A 27,952-nucleotide genomic window follows, 5' to 3' on the forward strand; every position below is an offset into this window, starting at 1 on the left:
AAAAACTGCTTATATAACAACAATTTGAAGATTTCTCCAAAACTCTTTCCTATTTTTTTCCTTGTTATTATATTTTAAAATGAGAAATATTTACAACAACCAAATCACTGTCCCAGAAACCACAGTGACTGCTGATCTAAGGATCAGAAAGCATCAAGGGAAGCTGGAAAAAACAATTGCAGAGCCCTAAAGCTCTTGGTGCTCTACCTTTTCTGTGGAGGGATTAGAGAAAAGCCCTAAGACAAAACCCAACAGGATTAGGCAATGCCAGTTCATTGCTCAGCTGAGGACTGGATTTTTTTTTTAGTGCAATCAGAAAATAGAAGTAATTTTCTGATTGATAATAGAAATTGATTCATTCAGCACAGAACTCAAAGGCCTAAAAGGCTGAAAAAATAGGAAAAGGTGCAGTTCCCATATGATACTACAGCTGAAAAGTAAAGATGGTGTCAAGTTTAATGACAGTAAATTCTTGAGGTATGTAGCACTCAGCCAAGAAACCACAAACAATTAAGCAGCTAAACATTCATCTCCTACATAAAGTATCATGTAAGATGTTTTGTGTCTGTAAGACTGCAGTTTTTACTCCAAGGATTAGTTGTTTATCTTAAAACCAGCACAAAGCCAAAACAAACAAGGCAAATACTGGTAATTTAAAACTAAGCTCAAATGCTATGTTCCAGTTAGGAGGGAGGAACAGTTTATTTCCCACACAAGTAAAACACTCCAGAACTGAAAGTGCTGTCATCCAAACACACACTGACACATCTTCAAGAGAAACAGATCTAATCCTTCAAAACCAACATTTATATGCCAAAGACTACAAGAGTTATTTTCTTTTAATTTCTTTTTTTTTTAATCAAAATAAAATAGAATACCAAAGCAAACTGTCTTACTCCTTCACAGAAAGGCAGAGTCTTATTTTCCTCCACCCATGAGGAACACAGCAATTGCTGCTCAATTGCCCCTTGAACACAGCACAAACTTTTAGCTCATATTCTCTTCACCATCATGTACAAAATTAAGATCTATACTCTGCTAAAGACAGCCAGTTTCACTTCCAATGCTCTGTCTTACTAAACTTCTTAAACCAATAAATATTGTACTAATAAATAAAGGGTGGATAGGCACTACCTTGAAATGCAGGAAGGTGTGTCTACGATGCTCATACCACTCAGCATAGGTTGACAGGCTTCTGAAAAATGTCATAAGATCTCCACATTCTTCAGTGCTATAAAACAAAAATATATTGTTTAACCCACTCATAATCAGAGCTATCAATTTGATGGCCTAAAATTCACACTTAAAAAAATTTCATTACTATTGTTTGAATATGAAGTAGAAATCACCCAAAATAACAATTACAAAGCTGAAAAAAAGCTGTAGTGTTATAATTGAAAAAGAGTTTGAAGAACACTTTCCTAAACCAGCGTTTCCAGTGTTTGTCTTATATGTAAAATATGGGAACAAAGCAGTCACCTGCAAAATCTTAGTTTGGTTTTATTCTTGTTTAACTCATTTTCTAAATAAATTCTAAGATGCTGCATAGTAAAAGCCAAACCTGCAAAATGGTAACATTTCCCAAATTGTGTCACTAACCTTCAAATATTCCCAAAATCTTTGTCCTAGCCAACTAACTCTACATGACATGTTACCTGCCTCTGCTTTTCAAGATTAACCAAGATTAATTCAACTTTCCAAGATTACTCTTACAGCTTCACTAGGAAGGGAGGCCTGATGACACAGGGCATCTAAACCAAAACTTTGGTCAGACAGTTAAAGCTTGATGTGATCTTGTCTCCAGAGCAGAGGGGCTCCAGCCCTCTGAACACCTTCCTCACTTTCCTCTGGATCTGCTCTAACATGTCCATGTTCCTTCTTTATGCTGAGGAGGGGAGAATGGGAGGGAAAGATAGATATAAATGTTGATTTTTCAAATTTCTAGTATGAATCAGGAAAGAGAAAGGAAAAGAGACAATAGAAAGTGACAAACTGTCAGGCAGCAAACCACACATGCAGGGTTGTTGGGGGAAAAAACTCATAAAGGGTGTGCAGTTTTCACTGCACAAATGCAGCCAGAATGCAAAGGATGCAGAACTCCACAAAAACCACATCAGGATAGCTGAAGTGACACAATTATTTAAACATAAGGGTGAAAGGCTTCATGCCATTGTTGATATGAGCCACACACTACTAGCCATCATCAAAACACACCTGGCAAACACTGTTTTGGAAGTACAAATATTTATTTTGGTTACTAATACAGGATTTCACAAGTTTACAAAACCTGACTGAGGAAGATACCTGACTGATGTTTGAGAATATTTCAGGAAGTTAGAGTATTTAAATTCTAATGTAAATTTCACTTCTAACATCCTGAGATTAGCTATTCTTTTTTGGATTTTCAGACTTGAGGCACTCACAGAATGGCTGCAACAGTGAATTACCCAGTCAGTTCAGCCTTCCCAGGGAGAGCTGTGTTTTCAATCCTGCTCTATTTAATATACAGAACAGCAAACCTTAACCAGCTACACAAAGAAACTGAAAAAAAATACATTAAGGTCATTCAGATATTGAAAATGTGAAAGAAAAGTCAAACAAGTTTTATCCCAGCCGGGAAAGAACAGCATCATTAAAGGAAGTTACCACAGCAGTCACAGCTGCCAACAAAATCAGGCCAAGATGAAAAAAATGCTGGCAGCAGTGGGAGAAGTGAGTCCCTGGAAGGACACAGACACTGCTTTACAATAGCTCATTAGCCCTGCTGTGGGAGCTGGTTTGAACCACAGCTCTGAATTGTACATGTCCAACTCCACTCATTCTATAGGAACTGTGGGCCTTGGTAACAACTGCCCACATGCAGGCCTGGAGAACAGATCCCACACCAACTGCTCTGGGCTTCCTTCATCTCCACTCGTGGAAAAGGGAACACAAAGCTTTGGTACCAAACTACACACTTGGAGTTCTTTTTGAAGAACTTGGCAGTGTTTATAAAATCCACATTTAGGCTATTTAAAATACTATCACAAACACTGTGACCTTGGTTTAACATGGTTATTAGTTTATTTCCTTTTTGCCTCAAAATCGTTTTTAGGTAAGGCAGCAGATCATTTTCAAGGCTGGATCATCAACAGAAAGAAGAAGCTTTGGGCAGAAGTTCAAAGAACCAGTTTCCAATGTAGAAGTTAGTCAACCAATATATCTGAGGATGCATTTTTCTCACATAGCACTGGCTAAATTCAAGATAGAAAACTGAACTCAGTGTTTAGAAAGGGGAATCTGTTGGCAAGAACAGCTGTATGTGAATGCATAATAGCAAAGGAGTAAGAGTTCACCACTTCAGTGAACTGCCACAGCATTGAATCCACCCATAAGCACTAATTCCTAATTAGCCCAAATTAGCCTAATTCCTCCTCCTGAAGTCAACTACACCAAATATTGAAATACCAAGGAAACATGGTATAAAATAACAAGGTAGTAAGAGCGTGGATGGTAAAAATTCAAGTCTTTTTTTTATTTTGAAGGAATTTAGCATTACAAAAATCCACTTGGAGCAGAAAACACCTGTCTCCAATGCCAACATCCATGTTACAGAGAAGTCATCCAAAACCACTGAAAAGGATATTCAGGCAGAGAGTGACTCTCAGCTGAAAATCATGGGCTGTCCATCCAAACACACTTTCAGAAAATATCAACAAAACACAGAGGTATATAGGAAATTTACCTGTTGTAAGAGTACCTAACCCTCCTTTCATGTGTTCCTTTATGTATTTTAAGGGAGAAAATCAATTTTGACTCACTGCACAATGCAAGACTTCCTACATTAGCATAGAAAACCAAAGCAGACTCAAAGCTGGGGGGAGAATTCCTGCTTCCCTTCATTTGCAGAGGACTTTGCCTGTGCAGCCTTTAATATAATGCACATTTTCTAAATCCTGCACTCTGACTTATAGATTCTAACTCTAGTAAAAAGAGCAATTTTCATACTGCTTAAAATCCCTATTTGCCAAAGCAACCCATGCAAAGGTAACTCCCCCAATAATTAATGGGGTGCCAAGTCTAAAAAAGGAAAAAGGACTGACAAGAGTTTTTTTAGATGTTGTGGTTCTCAACACTAATAAAGTGATAAGTGGTCCAAAGGGGACACATGTGAAACCCAAAAAAAGACAACTAAATATTGTGATTTCATTTGCATGCATCTCTTATCATTACAAAATAATTAAGAAATTATATAAAAATATAACCACTTTTAAAAAATGTGCAATTCTTATATAGAGATGTACCATTTATATATTACAGCAGTACCTGCAGACTGCTGAATTTTGTTTCATTTAAAAAGATATTGTTCAAGTGTTCTAGCATTCCCCTATTTTCTTCCAAAGCAGGAACTGAATGCCAGGTTTTTAACTCTGCTGCTCTTAAAGACTATTTTCTGACATGTATTATGAAAAAAAAACATAGCCAAAAAAATTTTTAAAACTAGGGAGGAAAAAATCCCTGCCAGGAGACAAAACAGAACAGAAGTAGACAATGGATTTGGCAAGACTGGGCCAAGGAAGCAAGAGAAGAAAACAAACTGGTAGGGAGTTTTCCAGACTCAGCTGGTCAGGAATGGAGGGAAAAGAAGGGAAGAAGTAGGAATTTCAGGAGCAGACTAAAAAACTAAGAGCTAGTTGGGAAAAGTCTGAAACTGGACATGAGGGGATTACAACTTGGAAAAAGAAATGAGGAGTAGCCCAACAAGGGGATTGAGAGAACAGGACCTGAAGGGACATGACAGACTCAATGGAGCAGGGGGTGCTCTCAAACAGAACCTGCCAGCATCAGCCATGGGCTCACTGCCCCACACTGCACAGCACAGGGCACACAGGAAATGTCACATTTGAAGGTGTTATGGGGGAACAAGTTTGGGTTGTTCCCTACCCCCAGAAGGATTTTTCAACCTGCTGACCCCATTGATCCTATTGGCTGCAGGGGTATCCACAGGCACAAGGCCAAGGTGGCACTCAGGAGCCAGCACTGCCTGCTTTGCTGACATCTCCTATCATTCATGAAAACTTGTGCTTATTTGTGACTGCTGGCACAAGGTGAAAAGGAGAAGAGACAGGGATAAGAGAGCAGGGCTGCAGCCAGGATGAAATAAAGTCTGCCACTACTTCAACACATTCCTTTCCAGTGTGACTATGAAGTTCCAATACACTTCTGCTGTCATAAAATAGTCATGAATAAAACAGGGCAATTTCCTCTTCTAAATCCCACTTCTTGAGAGCAGTCAAGTGTTCTTCCCAGTTTCACCACAAGCTTTAGCAGATTTTTATGGAAATCTCAAAGCCTTTAAGTAACACAGTTTTCAGTAGAGACTACTGAAGCCTGAGGTAACTCAACAGACTCCTGTTGGCCCTTCTCCCTCCCCAAGACCAAAAAATAATAGAAAACAAAAGAAGCAACTGAAAAAAAATAATTAAATCAATGACTCAGTGATGATGGATTTGTTCTCAGAACAGCTTGCTAGCACAATTCAGTGGAACACTGCAGACAAATAATTTGATCATTTACTCCTCAAGTTACCACAAGAAGTTGGCATACTCCAGAAAATAATAAGAAACAGCATTCATTCATACATTTAAGTTTTAGTGTGTTAATTTTCTTAAGCTATTGCACAAATACACTAGTGCATGTTTTTAAATTACATTTTTGAAAGATGTCAGTGAAATAAATCCTGTTGCCAATAAGAGAAATGGAATTGAGAGCTGAGAATCAGAAACAGGCAAACACTGGAGAGGGGCTCTGGATGTGCATTTCAGGCATTACCCACAGCACATAACACGAATTTGCAGAGCTTAAAAATCACATGCCTGCCATCTTCTCTCCAGGATACAGAAAGGCATGGAAGTGTTTAGGCTGGGCTAAGGACACATCACATAAAGACACTGGCTGCCAGCAATTCACATGAAAACTCAGTACTGCATTTACTGTCCCATATCCCACACAATACCTACCCTTGAACAAAAAATTCCATCTTACCGTGACACAAACTTGCTCATATTTGAATCTTCTCTGGATTCCATTTTGATGCTGAGATCACTAACAACAGCAGACACTTTCTCATCCTTCTAGATTGGAGAAGCAACAACAAAATATTTTAGAAATTGCTCAAGTGAGGAGAAAACTGTGTCTATTTGCATATAAAAATATAGAAAAAAGTAGATATTAATGTTAACTACTATAATCCTTAAAATAGCATTTTTGAAACTACAGTTTGTGTGTGTGAACAGTTTCTTTCATTTCAAGAGTAGCACTATTATCCACACAAGGCTTTTGGAATAACACCTGAGTTATTAAGGAAGGTTCATTACTTCTTTTCACATCAATCCCACTTTAAGATTCTGTTCATATTCCAACACAACCTTGAGCTGCCACATACACCAGAAAATTAACATATAAGGTTTTAATCTGTTCATTTTGTGCTGGTTTTTTAATTTTAAACCTTATAGTTTTGTCTCAAAATATTGTCCTTTTTTACAATCTCTGTTACTCAGAAATATGTGTGGGATAATAAAATTATTCTAAATTAATTAATAAGCTGTAAAAGAATGAGAAAAGGTGGTCAGAGTAGAAAGGAAGGCACAAAATAAGTTAATTCTCTTTTCTATGCATTCTTGAGCACACCAAAGCAATGGATTCAATAACAGTGAATGAAAAAGCTTAAAATCATGGTTTGAAAACCACAGAAATGTCTCACTTTAAACTTCTTTTACTAAGCCACTAGAAGCAGATGGGAAGGGTAAGAGAGGGCTGCACACCCATCTCAGCAGCCCCGTGCTGCCTGGACAGAAGCTCTGCTGACACTGCCATCACTAAAGATGGGAAAAGCACAGCCAGGCACTACAGAGATTGGTGGATGCACTAAATGACATCAGGAAAAATCATTTCAGGTTTAGAGCACAAGGTTCAGTAGGGGGATGGAGCTGTGGAGAAGCTGCCAGCAGTCACAAGCTGACATGCCACCTTCTGAAGGGACTGCTGTGCCAATGGGGGGGTTACTAACCTGCCAAAATGCCTTTGTGGGGCCAAATAAAAAGATTTTAAAGGAAATCTTTGGGCAAGAAAAATTCTTTTTAAATGATTGCTTTCCCAAAAGGCTCAGACTTGTTTTGGCTGATTTTCAAGCTCCTCTCCTCATAATATCATGAAGCTGAGTTAACTCTATTGTGACTTCACTACTAGAATAAATAGCTACAGTTAACAGTGTGAAAAAATTATTCCTGACCTTCTGTGCATACCAACAGACCTGTTACCTGCTGGGCACTTCCCAAAACCAGCTTTTGCTCCTCAGGACAGGTGAAACTGGTTATAACTGCACTGCCTTGTCCATGCTAATGTCAGGACAGGTTATTTTGTATGTATGATGTACTTCCAGCAAAAAAAAAAAAAAAAAAACAACAACAAAAAAAAAACAACTCATGCAAAAAATCAGCTCAAAATTATACTTTTACAGCTGAAGTGAGGGTTTTTAAGTATATACACACCTGGTACTCCCTATCCCATCAGCATTCAAAGTAGCAGAAATTTGAGACATTAGGCAGCCAAGTGCTGCCGCTCAGTGGTGCAATGGCTTTAAGCACCAGTACCATCAGCAGTGAATTTAACACCCAGTAACCCCTCTGAGCCCCAAAGATGCCATCATGCTGCAGGAGATGCAGCTGAGAAACATTCTAAGTGCAGTTTTAGACAAGCAAATGTAAAGAGGCACCATGAAGATCACAAGTTTTAAGTCACAAATGGACTTCATAGGTTGCTCATTCAGCTGAACTCTTACAGTTTCAAAGGATAAAAATCCATGTGTGGCTACCTAAACATTCAATTCCCAAATTCATAATATGGAATAGGAAAGACATCTTTACTGCTCACTCTCAGTCCTATCTCATTAAATTAAAAAAAAACCAAAACAAAAACCTAACAACTTTAAAGCTGAGCTGAAAAATCAAGTTTTCATGATGTTAGAAATACCACTACAAAGTACAAGTGTTAGAAAAATGCTATTGCAAATTGGGGTGGAAGTTGTTTTCCTTTGCTTAGCATCTTGAATTCTTGAAAGAATAGAGTCTTACAAAAGAGCTCCCTCCCAGAAAATCTGCAATCATTGGTGTAACTTGTGGCAGTGCAATGACTACTCACACTAATGAAGCACACACAAATATAATCAAAGGGAAAAAAAAACCAACCCAAACCAACAAAGAGAGCTGCTGAAGTTTGTAGTGTTTTAGCTTTTGCTGTTCCTTCCAGAGAGGTAACATGTGGCATCTTCCAACTTCCAGAATAAGAAATGAGACAGTAGAATGTGCTGTGTGGGATGAAAGCTGTGCTGGGTCAGGCCCCAGTGGGCACCTGGCAGAGCTGAAGGATCCCAAGTGCTCCCAGGGCTTTACCTCAGTGTCAGGCTGCAAGAGCACCCTGCAGGGAGCACCCTTTGGGAAGGGAAGGTGATACAGACTTGGCAGTACTGGGTTAACAGTTGGGCTTGATCTTGAAGGTTTTTTCCAACCTAAATAATTCTATGGCAACCACTTTGTGGCTCAACACTAAACCTGACCTTCTATCAACCATCAACTACCTTGCTCAGATGCACACAGAATTCCTAAGTTGGCTCCAGATGTTAAAGAGCCAAAAGAACACAAAAGAACACATTGAAACTCAGATTAAACAATTGAAGGTTTCAGCTGGAAAATGAAGCAGGGATATTGGTCCATTTGAAGTTTTGTTTGATAGTTGTTTTGTTTTTTTTTATTTAAAGCTTACATTGACCCTTACCTGCATTTCAAGGAGCTGGAATTTCACTTGAAAAGGTATGGAGTGACACTTCCCTGATAAGCTGTGCTTCTGCACTGTCCTGTTTTGAGCTGTTATAAAACCAAGTTAGCAAAACAATCAATTACACTTCTATTCAATAACTACTGCATTTCTTCCTTTAGTCATATTTAGAGTACCCACTGTCACCACCCCTCATGTAAAGAAGTTTAATGTGCTAAAAAATACCAACAACAAACTCCACTTTCCCCCTGTGCAAAGCACAATAGTAGTCTGTCCCTTTCCCATCAAGGAAAGGACAATATTGACTCAGAAACTATTCTGTCAAGGAACCAAATCTTACTGTATTTCAAAGTAATTGTCTTTCTGCTAACGGGGAATTAGAAGAGAGGTTTGCAGATGAACTGCAACCAGTATGCTCAGTAAAGGGCACAACACTGCTTACTCTTTTCCACTGTTTTCTTGGAATGACTTGTGAAATGAAACCCAGTAAATTCCATTAAAAATGAGAGATCTGATTCTAGGCTTTCAAGCTGAGCTTTCAGATCTGATGGAGATTCATGTCCCTTGGTTTCTCCCTCAGTTTCTTCTTGGAGTGATTTTCTAGAATGGAAGAAAAAAAACCCAAAAGGTCAAAATACCCAGACCTAACATACTAGTACAGCAATATCATTAAATAAAAGGCATTAGTAATGGGATCTGATGGTTTTCAGACCCAAATCAGTTTCTAAGAAGTAAAGTTCCAGTTGGATCACATTGCTGGAAGCAATAAACCTATTCTAACTTACATAAACTCTTTCCATTCACTGCCAGGTAGACACAGCTTTTACTCCAAGTCTGGAGGTGCAAATGCCCACTTAGAGATATGTGCAAAAACATCCAAGCAAAGGGAGCTAAGATGCCTTTACTCATACAAGTGACTTATTTTATCCATGGAGTTTACATTTACGAAGTCCTAACATCCCAAACAATTTTGACAAAGAAATTCTGTTAATCTAACAAATGAAAAAAAGCATACATTGCCTTCAGTATCTCCTCCTCAGAAAAGAAGGCAGATTCTTGTCGCATATCTTCATACTTTTCTGTCAGCAGCCTTATTTCTTCTTCCAGTGCCTGGATTTCCTTTTCATAAGCTTCAAAAACACCCTCGTCCATTTCTCAGAATCACTGCATAAAATAAGGATTTTTCTCAGGAACAATCAATTTTCTAAAACCACAAATATAACATTAGGCAATTGTTTCAAGATACAGAGCACTGCAGAGACAGAAGCTAAAGAAGGGATCTAATGGAGTCAAAGGCTTTAAGAACTGTTTAATTAGTCATGATTTGATCCAGGAGTGCACTCAGCTGTTTTACATTTGCTGTAACAGAACAACAAGCTGCTCCACAGGTAAAAACCAATTGCAATCAGAACCCAGCTTTGGCCAATTGCCCTAACGACTCACCTGGGCAGACCAGGCACAGCTCCTAACACAGAGTAAGCAGCAGTACAGCAACACTGCAAACACGTTTCCAATAACTTAAAAAATAAACCTCAGTTTTCAGGAAAAATAATAATCTGACATTCAGCCTAGCTACAACACATTCAGAAGCGTGTGGAAGATAGATGCAGCTCAGAATTAATGTGCTAATACTTTGACCAGGAAAAACCCAACATTTAGTTTTGTGTGTTTTTAAACCACCCCTGCTCTATGTGGTGTGCATTTCCACACTAACATAATTCAGTCAAAGGGGATGAGGGGGAAATTGCATTTTATTTGTTTATTTTCTAGGAAGCAGTGCCTTTATAACACATATAAGAAAACAGCATTGAAAGCACGCTTTGCTTTAGAAACTTGGTTTTTTATGTGAGTAAAGGAAGCATATGCAATTAAATAATCACCCAGTGCTCACCAGATTTTTTTGGACTGGATATGGTGAAGAAAGTCATGGTCACAACAAAGAGTATGGTGTGAAAAAGGAAAACATTACCACAGCCAGAATGTTACCCCAGGACAGCTGATGCCTCTTTTAACAACAGTAACAGGAGACATAAACTACTTAGAGCTACTTAAAATCAAGGATTTCACTAGGCAGCAGAAGACTCAAACGCTAATTATGACTTCAAAGACTTTATATCTAGAAAAAAATACCTACACTTGAATCAAGTAAAACAGAACTTTTACAAACAGTTCTCCTCTTATATATCACACGTGTATATTTACAAGTATCTGTGCATTAATATCACATCTTTCACATTTTGACGTACCTGCCCGTTTACAGCTCCGAGTATTTGACTTTATGCTGCCCCAGGAGGAGCTGGGAAGCGCTTTGGAGCCTTTGTGAGAACCGAACCGGTGCGTTCCGTGCCCGCTGCTTCCCTGCGGAGTTTCGGACCCTCGCAGGGCGATGCTGAAATCGCGACTCGCCCGAGGAGCCGGGGCTGACCCGCGCCGAGGCTCGGGGGTGACAGAGGCGCCCTGGGGCGGAACGGGTGTCCGAGCAGGGCAGTGCGGAGCCCGGGGAGCCCCGGCAGCCGGCCCTGAGAGAGGAGCGGAGGGAGCCGGCACTGGGGGGAGGGCGGTGAGCGGTGGGAGCCGGCGCTGAGGGCTCTGAGGGGAAGGGAGAGCTCAGACCCGGCGTGGAGGGGAAGGCAGTGAGCGGGGGGAGCCGGCGCTGAGGGCTCTGAGGGCAGGGCAGTGAGCGATGGGAGCGGACGCTGGGGGGAAGGCAGTGAGCGGGGGGAGCCGGCGCTGAGGGAGCTGAAGGGAAGGCGGTGAGCAATGGGAGCCGGCACTGAGGGCAATGAAGCGCTCAGACGCGGCGCTGAGGGGAAGGCAGTAAGCGATGGGAGCGGTCGCTGAGGGCTCCGAGGGGAATGGAGCGCTCAGTCGCGGCGCTGAGGGGAAGGCAGTGAGCGATGGGAGCGGTCGCTGAGGGCTCTGAGGGGAAGGGAGCGCTCAGTCCCGGCGCTGAGGGCGCTGAGGGGAAGGCAGTGAGCGATGGGAGCGGGCGCTGAGGGCTCTGAGGGGAAGGGAACGCTCAGTCCCGGCGCTGAGGGGAAGGCAGTGAGCGATGGGAGCGGTCGCTGAGGGCTCCGAGGGGAAGGGAGCGCTCAGTCGCGGCGCTGAGGAGAAGGCAGTGAGCGATGGGAGCGGTCGCTGAGGGCTCTGAGAGGAATGGAGCGCTCAGTCCCGGCGCTGAGGGGAAGGCAGTAAGCGATGGGAGCGGTCGCTGAGGGCTCCGAGGGGAAGGGAGCGCTCAGTCGCGGCGCGCGCGCCCCGCACTTTTCGAACCGCGCGCCAACTCGCGAGCCCGGGCGCTACCACAGCTGCTGCCCCAGCGGGTGGCGCCGGCTGCACCTTCCTTCCCCTCCCTGTCGAACAAAAGCCGCTGGAAGATAATTCCCGAGCTCTCTATCATAAATAAAAGCAAAAAAAGCCTTGCTTTGTCGGCTGTTCCTTTGTTCGCGTCAATTTCTGCTCGCGCGTTCCGGAAAACTCCCCCGCTCTTCTTCCTGGTTTGTCACTTTCAAAGCGTCCGCTGCCACGGGAGCCAGCCCCCGTGTTCCCAGCACACCTGACCGGCCGGAAACAGGAACCGGGCGGAGGCGAGCGGCCGATCAGAATGCAGCGGCACCAGGAGGCGGAACCCTTTTTTTCGAGTGAGGGTTGGGAAAAGTTGCGGGGGGGAAGGTAAAGCGGTGGCGCTCTGAGGTTCGCACATGGCGGCGGTGAGGCCGGGCCGGGGACACAGCCGGGGCCGGGGACACAGCCGGGGCCGGGGTCCCTCGACATCTCCTGGGAGGGGAGGGTTGGGCTGTGGGCTGTGGGCTGTGGGCTGTGGGCTGTGGGCTGTGGGCTGTGGGCTGTGGGCTGTGGGCTGTGTTCCCACCCTCGGGAACCCTTGGCTTATATTGTAAAGAGCCGTTTGTGCTTATTCTCTGTGCTGTATGTGCATCTGCTCTTACGCTGTGTGTGCATACATTTATATAGCTCAGTTATATGGCTCGGTTTTAGGGTTATGTGGTTTAAAAAGCCCCTGAGCTCCGGTTTCCTGCAGCAGCGCGGGGTTTGCTGTGTTACCCACTGCAGCTCAAAGGAGTGCTCTGCTCATAAGGTTCTTCGCGGCTTCTAATGCACTGATTTGTCCCCGATTCGCTGTTCTAATCGCGTTAATTTGCGTGTCGCTGAAGTGTTTTGTCTCCCCGCAGAGGAACAGGGGGTGTGTTCTGGTGTGACACCGTGCCTTGGCAGCATGGAGAAGGAGCAGGTTTCCAAACGTCTCTATGTTGGAGGGCTCGGCCACACGGTTTCCAAGGCTGAGCTGGAAGAAAGATTTGGCAAATTTGGGCGTGTTTTGGAGGCAGAGATTATTACCAGGAAAGATGATCAGGGTAAGGTTTTCTTTCAGTTTTTAAAAGTTATTTGCTTTTCTGTTTGGAGCATGAAATGGAATTTTTGCTTTAGAGACATTTCAGTTTTAAAGGAAATGATGAAACTACATCAAACTAACTTAATGTTTGTCATTGATCAGGGAATCCTACGAAAACTTTTGCTTACATCAGTGTCAACATTTCTGATGCAGATCTGAAAAAGTGTAAGTACTTTTTTGGTTTTGTTTTTTTTTTTTTTTTTTTCCTTAGCTATGTTTTTGAGCCAAGTTACATTGCTGATAGCTCATCTCATATTGTCACATCCAGCTGTGGTCATGGTAGAGCCTCTTTCATTTTCCTGTCAGGTTGATTTTAGTTTCTTTAAGCTGCAGCTTTGTGGAAGCTGCTTTGCTGAAGTTTTCAGAAATTGCTGTGAGCAGCAAAAGATCCCTTGTGACTGAAGGAGGTATTTGTGAGTTTCAGAGCCTCAGGGAATGGTCTGCATGGAAGGGACCTTAATGATCATCTCATGATGGATGAGTCCATGGCAGGGACTCCTTCCACTGTCCCAGGGGGCTCCAAGCCCTGTCCAGCCTGGCCTGGGACACTGCCAGGGATCCAGGGACAGCTGCTCTGGGTACCCTCTTTGTTTGTTCTAAGCCTTTCGTGCCTCATGAGCTTTCATCAGATCTATGAAACACTGAAATTGATTTCTGTGAGAGGACACCCAAAGGAGAGCTGATGTAAAGCTCCTCCTGCAGTGTGCCCTGGCTCTGGGGAATGCTGCATTGGGCACTTCTGAAGGGAGAACTTCAGCTTTGGCTGTACACCTGCTGGTTTATTTGGATTTTGGCCCTTTCAGATGCAGCACTGACCCAAGTGAGCAGTCAGGTACAAGGTGGTGCTGAGGGAGCCTCAGGCTGTCGTACAAGGAGACCCAGTGAACTCTGTGAGTGCTTTTTTTTGATGTAGAAAATACTCATTTCCCATCTTTGTTTTGCAGGCATGTCAGTTTTAAATAAAACAAAATGGAAAGGGGGCACCCTGCAAATTGAGTTGGCCAAAGAAAGCTTTTTGCACAGGTAGAAACCAATATTTTATGTTGTTGCTAAAACTGCTTTTTTTTCTGCTTATCTGACAATGTTGTGGCTGTACTTTCATTTTGTACACTGTTATTGTTTCAGTTTTGATGGATTCTCTGGGCTTTTGCTTTACCTTTGATGCTATAACAGGTTTTGCATCCCTGTTCCCTCAGAGGTGATGGGGTTCATCCCCTGAGGGGGAAAATTGCTGTTCTGTGGGAGGGGATCACTGCCAGCTCCAATCCTGCACCTTTTTCCATGGGTGATGTGCTTTCTGGTACAGGCTGGCCACAGAGAGGGAGGAAGCAAAGCTGCAGAAAGAAAAACCACAGAGAAATGACCAAATGTGCCTGTTGGAATCACTGAAACAAAAGGGAATTGTGGATTTCCACATGAGAGCAGTACCAGGTACAGAGGTGCCAGACCATAAGGTATGGTGGGGTAGATGTGCAAGAGAAATAAAACAACAAAAACCAAGCTCATTGCATCTAAATTCATGCCAAATTTATGATTTATGTAAAGAAACTTCATGATTAAGAGTGACAGTCCAAGCTGTGGAAAGTACTCTGAGGAAATAGCTTGTGTGTGGACAGGAGAGGGCTCCTGCCATTCTTTGCCATGAGTGGAAATGATCATGGTCGTACTGTCCACTGCCCTGTTCCTCATTTATGCTGGGAATATGCTTGTGTCACCCTTAAAAGCTTCTAAAGGGAATTATTTCCATGCACCACACAGCTTTTGGTGGCTGGGTTGGGCCTCAGCACAGGATCAGGGTCTGGCCGCGGTTACAAAAGTAAGAATGAAGTCACCTGACATGCAAATTTAGGCAACAGTATTGATATTTATTATAAAGTTTTCAAAACTGTTTGCTAAGCACAGAGTGGTTTTTAAAATATTTTTTGTGAGAAGGGAGAAAAGAGCAAAATAATAGTGATCCTGTCTTTGTAGGTACCCTTGTCAATTCATAAACCAGAAACACGGTGCTGAAAACACTTGTAAAGAAATTTAGTTCTTTATTATGTCTCTTTATTTGTAGGTTGTAGAAATTTATTTTTTGGTTGATTTTGTTTTGTTTTGTTTTTGAGAAGGCTGGTCAAGTTGCACGGTAGGGTTCACTAGAGAGAATAAAGAATTAATTACATATGGTTCTTTATTAGTGTTTTTGTTATTCAAGAATAAACATTTGTTTTATTTCAGAGTTACTTCTACTCCTTTATTTAACACTGAGTATTTTTCTTTTCTTTCAGAAATGGGTTGTTGGAAAATTTGGCAGAGTCTTGCCTATCCTGCACCTCAGGAATCAACAAAAAAATAAAATATCCTTTTCTGATTGTTTACCCTTGAACACAATTCCCTTCCTTCTTTTGTCTTATGGGAAAACATTACTTGACAGTCCTAATTTTTACCCCTCTGTCAAGCTTAATTTACTGAAAACCCTGCAGTAAGTTTGTGTGACTTGAGCAGTTGTTTCACGCTGCATTTAGTTGCTTAAAGCCTTATGTTCATAGCATGAGGAAAGATTCTTTGCTGGCCTTCCCTGCAGAATTCAGCCTCCTCATAAAGCCCTGGGTCTGCAGGAAGAACTGGGGCCTTTGAGATCCTTAACTCATTCTCACGTGGTGAAGTACGACCCCTCCAAGTACTGCCACAACCTGAGGAAGCTGGAGGCAGAGCTGGCACCTGCAGCCCCTGTGGCCCAGCTCACCTGGAGCCTGCCAGGGGGGGATGGCAGCAGGAAGAGGAGAGGAGAATCCCCCAGGAAAGCTCCAGGGAAACGGAGGCAGCCCCTGGATGGAGCAGCTCTGCCCTCTGGGTGCCCCTCACGGCCCAGACACACAGACTCACCCCAGCTCGGCCAAAGATCAAAACCCAAACCTGCTGAGGAGCTGGAATTGTCTCCAGCAAGGAGAGTGGATGGGAAAATATCTAAAAGTGCTAATGGAGTTAGAGCCAAAAATAATAGCAGTGTTTCTGATAGTGACATTGATTCTGAAGAGGAGATCAGAGCAATGGTGAAGAAAGAGGCACAAAGACAGAAAGCTGAAAATGTTGAGACTGAAAGTGAGCACTTGGAAATTGTTGGGGATAATTTTGAATTAAAATACAGTAGCCACTGGTCCTTAAGCAATTCGGATGCCATGGAGAAAGCTATCAAAGGAAGTAACAAAGAGAAAGAGGCAATGGAATGTGATAATGGTTATGATTCAGCAGATACAGATGAAATTATTGCTGAAAGTAAAACTCCAGAAGACTCAAAACAGGGGCGGATGAAAAATAAAGAAATATCAGCTAAAAAAAAAAGTGGTTTGGGAAAAAGCTCCTCATTGAAACCTTGCAGTTTAAAAGAAGAGCACACTGAAGGAAAAGGGAAAAGCAAAAAATCCAGAATTGCTGCCTTGCAGAGTACAGCACAGACATGTGACAGTGACAGCTCTTGTTCAGAGTCTGAAACCAGCTCTGATTATGAGTCCATGATGCAAAACTGTTACCACCTAGACCTTACCTTGGATGACTTAAAAGCACTGGCCACAGAAAACACTGGGACACCTGCAGAGGGGTCAGGCAGTGAACAGAGTCCTTGTCAGACCAGTGCTGAAGATAATCCCAAGGGTAATACTGTAAATAAACCAAAACTTTCTAAATCTCACCCTGCAGTTAAAAAAAACAACATCTGTCCTGAAGATGTGCTGGCTGATATTTTAGCAGGGGAGGAGGATGCTGTTGAAAGCTCCAAGGGACAGAATAATTCACATTTGAAATACCAGCCCTTCAGAGGACTGGGGTCCCTTTGTGTAAAAGAGTCAAGTAAGGACAGCACTGGCTTAAAGAAGAAGTCTGTAGAAAGTTTGGGAGGTGAAGCTTGTACATCTCATTTTGGGGAGAAGTCATCCAAAAATCGGCCAGAGGACCATCCCTTGAGTTCACTTGAAGTCAGCAGCAAAAAGAGACACAAAGTGCCTTTTGAACACCATGAGGAACTGTCAGCTGATGCCTCCTCAGCTGCTCAGAGCCTTCAGCCTGGTTCCAGGCCTCATTTGCAAGGGAAGAACAAAGGTGTGAGTTCCAAAGATCAAAATTCAGAGCACAGAGCTGCTGCTGCCAGAACTGATCATGGTGATGGGAGCAGCGACATGGACAGTGATGCTGCAGGGGCCCAGGAGCACCTTAAACAGCAGCTGAAGAGCCCAAAACTGCTTTCCAAAACATTAAAGAGGAATACAAGCAAAAAAAGCCCAGAATGTGAAGGTAATAAAGGTGGGAATGAGAACACCAGCCCTCGGGAAGATAAGGAGCTTTGTCTTCAAGCTGCTGCATCAAGGGAGCCCAGTACAACAGAAAAACAGCTCCAGGATAACCAGAGGAGACTGGCAGCTCTGGAACAGAGACACAGAGAGAGGGAATTACAGAAGAAACTCATTCAAGGAGCTCTTTCAAATCTGGTAATTAATAACAACTTCTACCTGAATAGTACACAGTACAAGTAAGTGGGTAATTAATACATGTGGGATAAGATGTTTTAAAATCATAATCTGGAATTTTTAATGATGTTTCCAGTTTTCTTTTCAGAGTATACAAAATGCTGCATACCCCTCCCTGCAATACCTGTACAGTTGCAAGAGGAATAGTGGGTTCTTCTTTTTGTGTCATGAAAACATCTTTCAGATAGTTGTGTCTGAGCACAGCAGGTATTTGATGTGTTTGACTTGACAGCTGACTCTTTCCTAGGACAGGCAGCCAGCAGGACAGCACAAACACATCATATTCGATTCTGATGTGGAAGATGAAGCTGAAGTGGATGAGGTGTTGAAAAAGGATGGAAGTTTGGGAAATGGGCATGGAGAAGTAAGTGTTACTGGGAAAAAATCAGTATGACGTAATCAGAAAGCTGAATTTTTATACCAAACTATCTCATATTGTAACACCCGAGTTTCCCTTTGCATGGGTATTTTGCCTATGGTTAAACTCAATAGTTGTAGCTGTAAAGCAGAATTGTACAAGGTGTGTGGACAGGTAGGATTTGAAGCACAACAATCAGGAAGGAAGCTGGTTGTGCGAGAAATCTGCTTTTTCAGCTGAACTGGAGAGCACATGAACAAAATTGGTACTGATCTACATTGTCTCATTGATGTGAACAGCTGCTTTTTTCTTCTTTTCTGTTTGTGTGACAAAGGATAAGGCAGCTCCCAAACCTTCGGGCAGACTGTTTGAGAGCAGTGAGGATGAGCAAGAGGATACGGATGATGAGCGATTCAAAATTAAGCCCCAGTTTGAAGGCAAAGCTGGTGAAAAAGTGAGTGAAGCCATTACTGTAACTTAGTTTTCCTCTAGGTCTCCATAGCACCACTTCAGGAGAACATAATTTGTGTCTTTTCATTCTTGCTGAATATGATTTTGATGAACTTAAACCAGAATTCCCATAAGGAACGACATAATGTGTGGTGGGGAGTGGGAGGCGTTTCCCTGACACTGTCATCTTCATATACAAAGAAATTACTGAGAAAGGCATCAAAAGCTAAACATAAAGAGTATGTTGCCATTGTTATAGTAAAAAAATGTTACTGGATTATGACTTTCTTCTCCAGTGCTTAATGCATCTGTTTCATTTCTTCAGCTCCTGCAGCTGCAATCTCGCTTTGGCACCGATGAAAGGTTCCGAATGGATGCTCGATTCCTTGAGAGTGACAGTGAGGAAGAAGGTAAAGCTGATCACATTTCCTGGTTACTACTGGCCACAGAACCTTCCAGCAGCCTTTCTTGCTTTACTGGGATCTTGTGTAGAGCATCTGTCAGTGGCAGGGTTGCACAGTTGTTAAATAAATGCTCTACCTTTGCCATGAAATAGAAGCTTGTGACATTTCTAATGAAAGGTTTTCTACAGTGCAAGGCAGGAAACCTTCAAGTAGCTTCAAGATAAAAGGAAGTCATGTGTTCATAGATGTGAGCTCTACTAGTGCTATAGTAAATGTTATGCATCCCACATGACAGGCTTAGCAGAGTAAATAGAATGTATTTCTTTTTCTCTTAGCAGAGACAAACAGCGTAAAGGCAGATGAGGAAGAGGAGCTTGCTGCAGAGAAAAAGAAAAATCTGCAAATACTGGGAAGCCTCCTGAATATCAACCTGGAGCAGCCCAAGCCAAATAAAACAGCCACAAGTGTGAAGAAATTCAAGTATGAATCGTCTGCTATCAGTAAAGAAGGAGATTTAGGAAAGCTTAGGAAGGAAGCTGAAAGATCCTGAAATCTTTGAATTTTGGAAGATGGGCATAAAGGGTTCTTGTGTGTTGTTTTGGGTTTTTTACTCCACTAGACTGTTTGAATCTATGCAGTGTTTGGTACTAGAAGAAATATATCCACATCTATATGGATAGCTGTATTTATGTAGCTCCTCAAGAGATGATCAAGTGCAGGTCCTCGATACATAACAAAAACGTGAGGGCTGTGTTTAATCAGAAGCATGACAATTCGATTAAATCCACTTCTCCTTATATGTTTCCTGACCCAGACACTGACTAGAGGGTGCTTTCTAACTGACAGTTACATTTTGGATCAATTCAGACCTTGTTTGGTAAAGGAACTAATGTGAATCTTGCTCTGAGTGTAAAGTTTTGAGGTAGCTTTCATTTTGGCATTTAGATTGTACACTGGTGTTTCTTTTTCTTTCTATTTTTATAGAGATATTAATGCCCTCCGTTATGATCCAACAAGAGAGGACCATGCAGTTTTTGAAAGGAAACCAAGTGCTACAGAAAAGGAGAGGTAGTATTACAGCTTGGTAACTAAGTTGTGTTTCTTCCTATGGAAAGATGGTTATAGCAACAGACTGACTTTGAAACCATGCAGATTGATCTCATTCTAATTTAGTTCTCTCTCCGGTTGCTAAAATCAAGATATAATAGGAACTCTCACTACTAAAACCAACATGTAGTGTCATCTTTGCTTCCTACTCCATCTACTTTCTGGATGCCATTTTCTGTTCTCACTGAAGGTCAGAAAGGTCAATTCAGGAACTTGGAGATTTGCAGGTCTGTGGGAAAAGCTTAACAAATCTATACTAAAGATTTGATCAGATTAGGAAATCTGTGCTACCCTGATTTCTGTGTAACCGTGTAGCCAGTGAAAAGTCACTTAAGGATGTGGCTAATTAAAAAGGACTCTTGGTCCTGCCTTTACACTCCAACCTCAGATGTCTCCCCAGTGCTTACCCTTGATAATGAAGCACTCCTTAATGGGCTTGGATATGCTTAGGGAGACATTCAGAGCAAGGTGGCTCTTAGGGAAGCTGTGTCTGAAAAGGACGTGTGCTGTGTTGCTATCCTTGAACAATCTCATTTCAGTAAAGCCAAAAGGAAGAAGAAAGAAGAAAGTGAGACACTGCCTCAAGTGTCTGAACAAATCTATTATGATATTGCTGCCGATTTAAAAGACTTGTTTGGATCTTCAAAGAAAGCACCAGAAAAGACGGAGGAAATACCCTGGGACAAAGAGGATGCACAGGACTCTGCCTCAGATGACCATTTGGGACCTTTGCCTGATAGTGACGCTGCTCAGGAGATGAGTTCTTTCAAGTTTTCCTTCTTTGGAGACACGGAGGAGTTGGGCATCAAGGAAGGTAAGACCAAAATGTCTGAGATCCCTAGAACAAAGTAGAAAATACTGGAGCAGAGATGTAGCTTAAATAATCTGCAAGGGTCAGATTCTGTCCTTCCTAAATCTCTCTTCTCCACTGTAAGTAATTCACGTGAAAGGCGGAATTTTTCCTGACGGGTAGAGGAATAATCTGGTTTTGGCTTTTTTTCTCTATTGGGGCTGTCATTGCAGAGCCTTACACGCTTGGGACAATAAAGCCGATAAAAGCCACGTGGCAAGAGGATCCACGTTTCCAGGACAGCAGTTCTGAGGGTGACGATGAGCCTGAGATGACAGAAATGGAACAGGACCAAGAAATGCAAGTTGCATTTCTCTTTGTTGTCTACATGGCTGTAGTAGTTGGATGCTGTGGGAATATTAATAGCAGCAGTCAGGGAATGGGAAACTGACATTGCACACCTCTGAGCAATGAAAGTGGTCTTGGAAAACCGTTCATGCTGCACAGAGTCAAAACTCCCAGCAGCCCATTGGATGTGAATGTGAATATGGAAAGAAAGAGTAGAGCACAAGAAACTAACAGGGTCATTTTGGTTTGACCAACTCCAAACTGAGTTTGGCCAAAAGCCCAAGACACAGTCAGTTTTCTCTTTAAAAGAGGGTTTTGTAAAATAAAAAGCTCTATTCGGTTCCTAGGGAATAAAGCTTTACAATGGATGCCATTTCTCTGAAGCACTAGAGGTTTAACTTGTGTTCATGGAATTTGATAGTACAATTAGGGTGCTCAAATCCCTTTGTCCTTTTCTAGGTTTCTTTCTTTACCACGCACAGAAAGTGCTAGAGCTTTTTTCTTCTCCAAAGATGATGAACGCCTTAGAGGTATGACAGAATTTCTTTACCCCTTTTTGTATTTTCTTTTGATGGAATTGAGTGAGGAGGAAAAAATGCTGCCTAGTTATCCAAGTTTTCTAGTCAAAATTTGCCACCCTCACTTGTGATCCAAGTTGTGGTAGAATCCTGTGAGAAAGTCCTGATAAAATAAAGGTCAAGCAAATTTCTGGCTTTCTTTTCTTTCAGATAATTGCCTAATAGGAATCTGGAACTTTAGAGTTTAGCAAAAACTTAGTCACTTGACAGGTTACCTAGACATTTTGGTTTCTTGCCAGCGTATCTTAGTGAACTGCGTCTTCCAGCCGGATTTACAGGGTGTGTTGAAATGCAGAGCTCAGGCCTCAGCAGGTCTCAGTTCTGGGGGAAGATGTGGGGTGTTGGAGCTGAGCTTCTAATGCAAGAGCTGCAATTTCAGTGCAATTGAGATTGCAGCATGTTGAGGAAAAGTGCTGCTGCCTTTGATTGTTCTTAGCACACCAGGCTGCAGTAGGGAACATTTCTGCTGGAGCCAAGGTGTGGTGGGGGCAGGAGAACAGGAAGGATGAGAAGAATTGATTTCTGATTTTAGTGCTGTGTTGGACATGATTGTTAGAAGCAGCATCACAATCACAAGTGTTTAAGGCTATTAATTCGACGTTTCTGTTGTGCAGAAGGCCCAAAATTATTCTGTAGATCTGAAGAGCACAGTGAAGAAAAAGAATGTTGGGAAGACAGACGTAGATTATTGCTTGAGGTGAGTATGGAACATCTGTTCCCTGGTAAGTCTAGGTGAAAGCTGAGGATGGGGAGGGATTGCAGGTATGAAGGTGCATGCAAAATTAATTCAGGACCTCAAGAAGTGCTTGAAACTTTGTAATGACCAACTACAAATGATTTCTCCTCTACTTGGTGTGCATAACATCATGTTGTGTGGTCCAGTCAGGTAAACCACTGCTTCTCTGTATGTTAAAGCAGCAGCTACTTAACTGTAATGAATGTATTTAAGAAATACAGTGAATTCAGAAACTTCTAATACTATGTTGTATTTTTATCATTTTCAGGAATGCAGGAAGAAGCACAAAGACGCCAAAAGAAAAGTGAGAGCAAAACAATAAATTTTCTTTAACAGATCAAAAGCTTTTCCTTATTTGTTCCTTGAAAGTGTTGCCAAGCAAGGTTACTTTGAAAATGCTTTCAAAGCTCTGACAGGGATCAATATCAGCAAAGCCTGTTAGGCCGTGTTTGGGAGCTGGGGCTGAGGCTCTCGTGCCCTGGGGAGCCACGGGAAGGCTCCAGGCCTGAGTGTGCGGCCAGGCCGGGGCCATTGAGCTGCAGCCCATCCCTGGTGGAGGCAAGGGCAAGCAGGAATGCCAAGGGAGCCCAGGGCCGGGCCAGGCCAGGCCAGAGCAGTGCCCACAGCCCTCCAGGAGCGGACGGGCTCTGCCAAGCGCAGCCTGGGCACTGCCGCTGGCCCAGAACCCCGAGGTCTGGGGTCCCTCTGGTAACTGGGCAGCCACGTCCCTGCCCTACTTTCTCCTCCCGTTGTCAGGTCGCACTGACACTCGGCCTGAGCCCAGCCTTCCCTTTTGGGGCCAAGGGAAATCTCTGCTCCTGCCTCTGGCACAGGGCGCTCTGCCAGCAGGTCAGGGAAGGAGACAGCCCTGGAGAGAGGCATGAGCAGTGGAGGAAAGCCAACATCACTGCAGTCTTGCAAAAGGGCACCAAGAAGGAGCCAGGAAACTGCAGGCCCATCAGCCTCAGCTCCATCCCCAGAAAGGAGACAGAACAGCTCCTCTTGGATGCCATCTCTAAGCCTGTGGAATAACAGGAATGGAAACCATGCTTGACCAATCCCATAGGCACCTGTGCTGCAGTGCCTGGTTGGGCTTGTGAGGGGAGAGCAGTGGTTGTTGTCAGCTGGGACTTCAGCAAGGCTTTGTCCCTGCCTCCCATAACAGGCCCCTGAGGCAGCTCAGGGACAGTGGGGCAGAGAAGTGGACAGGGGAGCTCCAAACTCAGGTAGCTGTGATCTCAGGGGGCCGTGCTGGGCCCAGCCCTGTTTGCCTTATTCCCCAGGGTCCTGGCAGAAGGGACGGAGCGCTCCCTCAGCATTTGCTGATGGGACAGAACTGGGAGCAGGGCCTGAGGCACCACAAGGCTCTGCTGCCCTTCAGTGAGACCTGGACAGGCTCGAGAGTTGAGCAGAGAGGAACCTAATGAAGTTGCACTGGGAAAAGCCTCTAGAAGAGCTTCAGGCTTTGTAATGACCAGGCAACAGAAGTGTTTTAGTAACGTGGAGTCTATAACGTTGTCTTGTAATGTCCAGTGAGGGAAACCACTGCTTCTCTGTATGTTATCCGACCAGTCCCTTGTAAGTACGTCAAGAAAGTCTTTGAGAGAAATATGAAAGAATTCAGAAACTTCCCCTGGTATTTTTTTGGATTTTCACGATTTTCTGGAATGCAGGGATAAGTGTAAGGATGCCAAAAGGAAAGTGAAAGCAAAACAATAAATCTTTAAAAACTCAGCAGCCTCTCCTGTTTGTTCCCTCAAGAAGTTGCCAAACAAAGTCACTTTTGCAATCCTTTGAAAGATCTTGCAGGAAAAAGCATTGGCCAAAATGCTGCCCTGGGTTTCTGAACAGCAACTTGCATTTTGTGTTGATGCAAGGTCTGTACCAGAGCTTGATGCAAGGTGTGTACCAGGGCTTGGGTTTTTGTGTGTGTATGCTTTGAATGAGAGTCTTTGCAGGACTATTAATAATTAGACCATGTACTGAAGAGAACATGTTACTGTGTTGTGCTGTCCAGTGCTGAAGAGGGTTGAGACAGAGCAGGTAGCTCTGTGTCTGTGTGTAACTTGCATGAGCAGCACAGGAGCAGTGCCCAGGGCCTGGAGAAGCAAACGGGTTCCCGGTGCTGAGGACAAGGTGTCCAGAGCTCAGGATTGTCCGGCCAAGCTCTTCTGGCTCCTTGTGCTTCGAGCCCTGGCCGGGAGCCCTGCAGAGCCCCGGGTGCAGCTTCCCAACTTCCCCCTCTGCCTCCTCCCTGCCTCCAGGGTGAAGGCACTCCCTGGCATTGCACTGGCTGTGCCTCCCTCCTAGAGCAGTGAAGGGATCGTTTCCCAGCCAAGGTGGCTCTGCCATGGAGACAGGAAAATGGACAAACTCCTGCTGCCCCAGCATCAGGCAGCTGCAGGGTGTGCCTGCCTGTCAGCCCCTGCCCTGCTTCCCAGAGATGCCACTGATTGTTCTAGAAGTCATGGATCTGGATTTCCAGGAGCATGTTTGCAAAGACACGAAAGAGAAAAACTGACAAGAATTGTTTGTGCTTCTCTTGCTGAATTTTTCCAATGTATTTTCTAGTAGGAAAGCACGGACCAAACTGGCAAAGTTTATATAATGTAGGAAAAGCATCCTCCTGTATTTGACTTGAGTGGAGGACAGTTGCAAGCTCTCCTGTCAAATGTACACAGAAAATTCTCAGTGCATTTTGTGTCTTTCCACTGAGTCAGTATCATAGATGACGATTCTCAGGAGCCTAATACTAATTTTTCCATTTATATGAAATGTGAAAGTTGTTAGTTCATAGGATGACAGATAACTGAGGTCTGGAGGCAGCTGTGGTGGTGTCCAGGTTTATCTCCAGTACCCAATGGTGATCAGCAGCAGCATCAAATCAGGTTCATCTTAGTTTTCTGCAGACAGGTGTTGAGGAGAACATCAGTTCACCTAGAGCAGGGTTTGAATCCCTGCAGTGCAGCTGACTCCGCACGGGCTCTCTGGGCCACCGCCTGCCAGGGGCAGGAGCAGAGATTGCCCTTGGCCGTGGCCAGAGCCCTGGCGTGGCAGTGCCTGAACAGCACCTCCCTGCCCACAGTGCCACCCTGGCTGGCTGCCCCAGGGCCTGGCATTTGACCCTGCACTTGCTGCTGGATTCCCGGCCGTGCTTCCACCCTGAGCAAACGCTCGGACCCATCTCAGAAGCTCGGTGCCCGAGGGGGCCGCCACAAGTGGTTGCCAGGGACCTGAGGCCATGGCTGCCCCGATTTTGGGTACACGGCTCTGACGTCAGAGTGGCCATTGTGACCTGTGCCACCAAGGCCACAAAAGGGGACGCTGGGCTCAGGTCGAGCGTCAGTGCGACCTGACACCGGGAGGAGAAGGTAGGGTGGGGACGTGGCTGCCCAGGGACCAGAGGGGCCCCACACCTCAGGCCTCTGGGCCTGTGCTGCAGCCTCAGCTGCCTCTCCCTTCCCAGAATCAGCGGAGGAACAGCCAGGACACTGCGGTGTTCCTCAGCGCGACGACGGGAGGAGAAAGCGGACAGGAGCAGGGCTCACGCAGGCCTGAGCAGGGAGTAGAGCCTCGTGGTTCTGGGCCTGTTCTGCAAACTCCCCCCCTTCTTTCTCCCCTAGACCGAGAGTATCTGCATCTCGCAGCGACAACGTCCCTCGAGGACTGCGACGCAGGAGAGACAGCCGCCATGTCTGACAGCAAGCAGGAGGGCGCTGGTGCCAGGGAGCCAGGTGAGGGCAAAGCAGCCCTGTGACAGCCTGGCCCAGGGGCTCTTGTGGTAGCAGGCAGCGTGGGGATGAGAGCAGAGGCAGGGGGAGGCAGGAGCTGCTCGGCCATGCCGGGGCTGGGAGCCTCCTTCCTGCCCAAGTGGGGCCCAGCTGGGCCAGGGGGCAGCTCCTGGGACAGCCGTGCCCACAATGGCCCCTGCTCTGCAAGGCCTCCAGCCCTGCCCATCAGCCAGGCAGGGACAGAGCAGCCTCGGGGCCGAAGCTGCTGCAGGCTCTGAGCCCCACAGAGCTGCTCGTGCCCCGGGCCATTGGCTCTGTCCCCTGCAGCCTGCATGCTGTGTCGCCGTGCCGAGGCAGACCCGGACATGTGCGGTGACAAACTGCAAAAGGGTGGGCTCTGTGCCCACGTGTTCTGCCTGGTGAGTGGCTCCGGGCGCTCCCTCCACCTTTGCAATGGGCAGCTCCTGCCGCCCTCTCCTCATCAGCTCCTCCCCTTGCCTGCAGCTCTTTGCCAGTCTGCTATTTCGGCAAGAGAAACGCCACGTTGGAGTGATGGACTTTCTCCCACGAGATCTGCTAATTGCAGTGCGGCGGGCAGCACAGAAGGTGAGAGCCTGACAAGAGCAGGGAGCTTTGTGCCTGGCGAGGTTTGCCAGAGCTTAGCCCAGACAGCAGGAAAGAAAGGCCGGCCCAGCAGCCGGGACAAAGTCTGGCTCCCAGCAGCTGTGGCACAGAGGCCCTGGCACAGGAGCCTCCCTCCTCCAGCAGGCGGCTCTGTGGGCTGGGAGCTGGCAGTGGCCACGTCCTGTGCCCTGCCCGGAGCCCTGTGGCTGCCCGGGGAGGCCTCGAGGCTGCTGCTGCTGCTGCTGATGCGGCTGCTTGGCTCTTTCCAGCGCTGCTGCGTCTGCGGCCAGAGCGGGGCAACCATCATGTGCTGCACGGAGGACTGTGACAGATGGTTCCACCTGCCCTGTGCCAAGGAGGGCGGCTGTGTCAATGTATACTTTATTCCGTTCAGGTACCTCATCTCTCTTTATGGCCACCCCTGGGGAATGATCCAGCATTTCTCACTTTCCCCATCCATTTTCCTCCAGGTCCTTCTGCCCTGAGCACCGTCCAGAGCAGGAGGTGGAGGCGACTCCTGAGCCGGACACCGTTTGCCTCATCTGCCTGGAGCCTGTGGAGGACAGAAAGACCTTCACAACCCTGGTGTGCCCAACGTGCAAAAGGGCCTGGTTCCACAGGGACTGCATCCAGGTAGGAGCCCTCCCCTCAGCCCCGGGGCACAGCAGGTGCTCAGCAGCAGCAGCAGGGCCTCGCTCACCCTGCCTCTGTTTGCCCTGCAGGGACAGGCCTTGTGCGCTGGTGCTTTGTATTTCCAGTGCCCCCTGTGCAGAGACAGCAGGGAATTCCCTGTTGAAATGTTCATCATGGGGATCCGAGTCCCCTTCAGGTTGGTGTCCTTATGCCTGGCCCACCAGGCAGGAGGGTGCAAGTTCTGTGCTGTGCCAGGCCCTGCCCCAGGAGCCCTGGCCCTGCCCTGTCCCGTCAGTCAGGGCTTCAGCTTCACCCACAACTTGGAAAAGCTCTGGAGAAAGAGCTGGGGCACCCTGGACCTCCGTGAGGGAGAGCAGCAGAAATTCATCATCTCTTCCTTTCTCCATCAGAGACCCAACATGGGAGGACAACGATGCCTTTGCAGATCTAGGAGTGAGGCACGGCCAGT

General features: G+C 45.0%; 2 protein-coding genes across 3 annotated transcripts in view; one reads left to right on the forward strand and one right to left on the reverse strand.

Annotated features, from left to right (window-relative positions):
- CENPP (centromere protein P) overlaps positions 1-11,130 on the reverse strand; it is a 113,904-nt gene extending 102,774 nt beyond the window's left edge. Inside the window, exons 1-6 of the mRNA XM_058031950.1 lie at positions 11,058-11,130; positions 9,827-9,975; positions 9,254-9,411; positions 8,812-8,900; positions 6,025-6,113; positions 1,135-1,231 (exon numbers count right to left, since the gene is read on the reverse strand). Of these exons, the coding sequence (XP_057887933.1) occupies positions 1,135-1,231; positions 6,025-6,113; positions 8,812-8,900; positions 9,254-9,411; positions 9,827-9,963 (570 nt within the window). The 5' untranslated portion in view covers positions 9,964-9,975; positions 11,058-11,130. The remainder of the gene's footprint in view (positions 1-1,134; positions 1,232-6,024; positions 6,114-8,811; positions 8,901-9,253; positions 9,412-9,826; positions 9,976-11,057) is intronic.
- A 1,333-nt stretch (positions 11,131-12,463) lies between these two features.
- Positions 12,464-22,838, forward strand: NOL8 (nucleolar protein 8). Of its 2 annotated transcripts, none has more exons than XM_058031877.1 (17): positions 12,464-12,521; positions 13,002-13,184; positions 13,325-13,387; positions 14,167-14,245; positions 14,529-14,676; positions 15,493-15,561; positions 15,862-17,685; positions 17,972-18,088; positions 18,417-18,536; positions 18,858-18,942; positions 19,272-19,416; positions 19,921-20,004; positions 20,583-20,857; positions 21,067-21,193; positions 21,641-21,711; positions 22,374-22,456; positions 22,764-22,838. In XM_058031877.1, the coding sequence occupies exons 2-17, from the start codon at positions 13,046-13,048 to the stop codon at positions 22,815-22,817; spliced, it is 3,483 nt and encodes a 1,160-aa protein (XP_057887860.1). In that variant the 5' UTR covers positions 12,464-12,521; positions 13,002-13,045; the 3' UTR covers positions 22,818-22,838. The 2 variants fall into 2 exon arrangements, with proteins under 2 accessions (XP_057887860.1, XP_057887861.1); XM_058031878.1 differs by having other exon boundaries at positions 19,275-19,416.
- The last annotated feature ends 5,114 nt before the right edge of the window (positions 22,839-27,952 follow it).

Source organism: Melospiza georgiana, chromosome 11 (genome assembly GCF_028018845.1).
Source record: "Melospiza georgiana isolate bMelGeo1 chromosome 11, bMelGeo1.pri, whole genome shotgun sequence".
Taxonomy (NCBI): Eukaryota; Metazoa; Chordata; class Aves; order Passeriformes; family Passerellidae; genus Melospiza; species Melospiza georgiana.

Bases quoted from the DNA above. Each gene is read 5' to 3' on its own strand.
- NOL8 (XM_058031877.1), top strand. From the start codon at position 13,046: ATGGAGAAGGAGCAGGTTTCCAAACGTCTCTATGTTGGAGGGCTCGGC. The intron at 20,005-20,582 runs GTAGTATTACAG...ATCTCATTTCAG, and splicing joins AGTGCTACAGAAAAGGAGAG to TAAAGCCAAAAGGAAGAAGA. The intron at 20,858-21,066 runs GTAAGACCAAAA...CTGTCATTGCAG, and splicing joins GGAGTTGGGCATCAAGGAAG to AGCCTTACACGCTTGGGACA.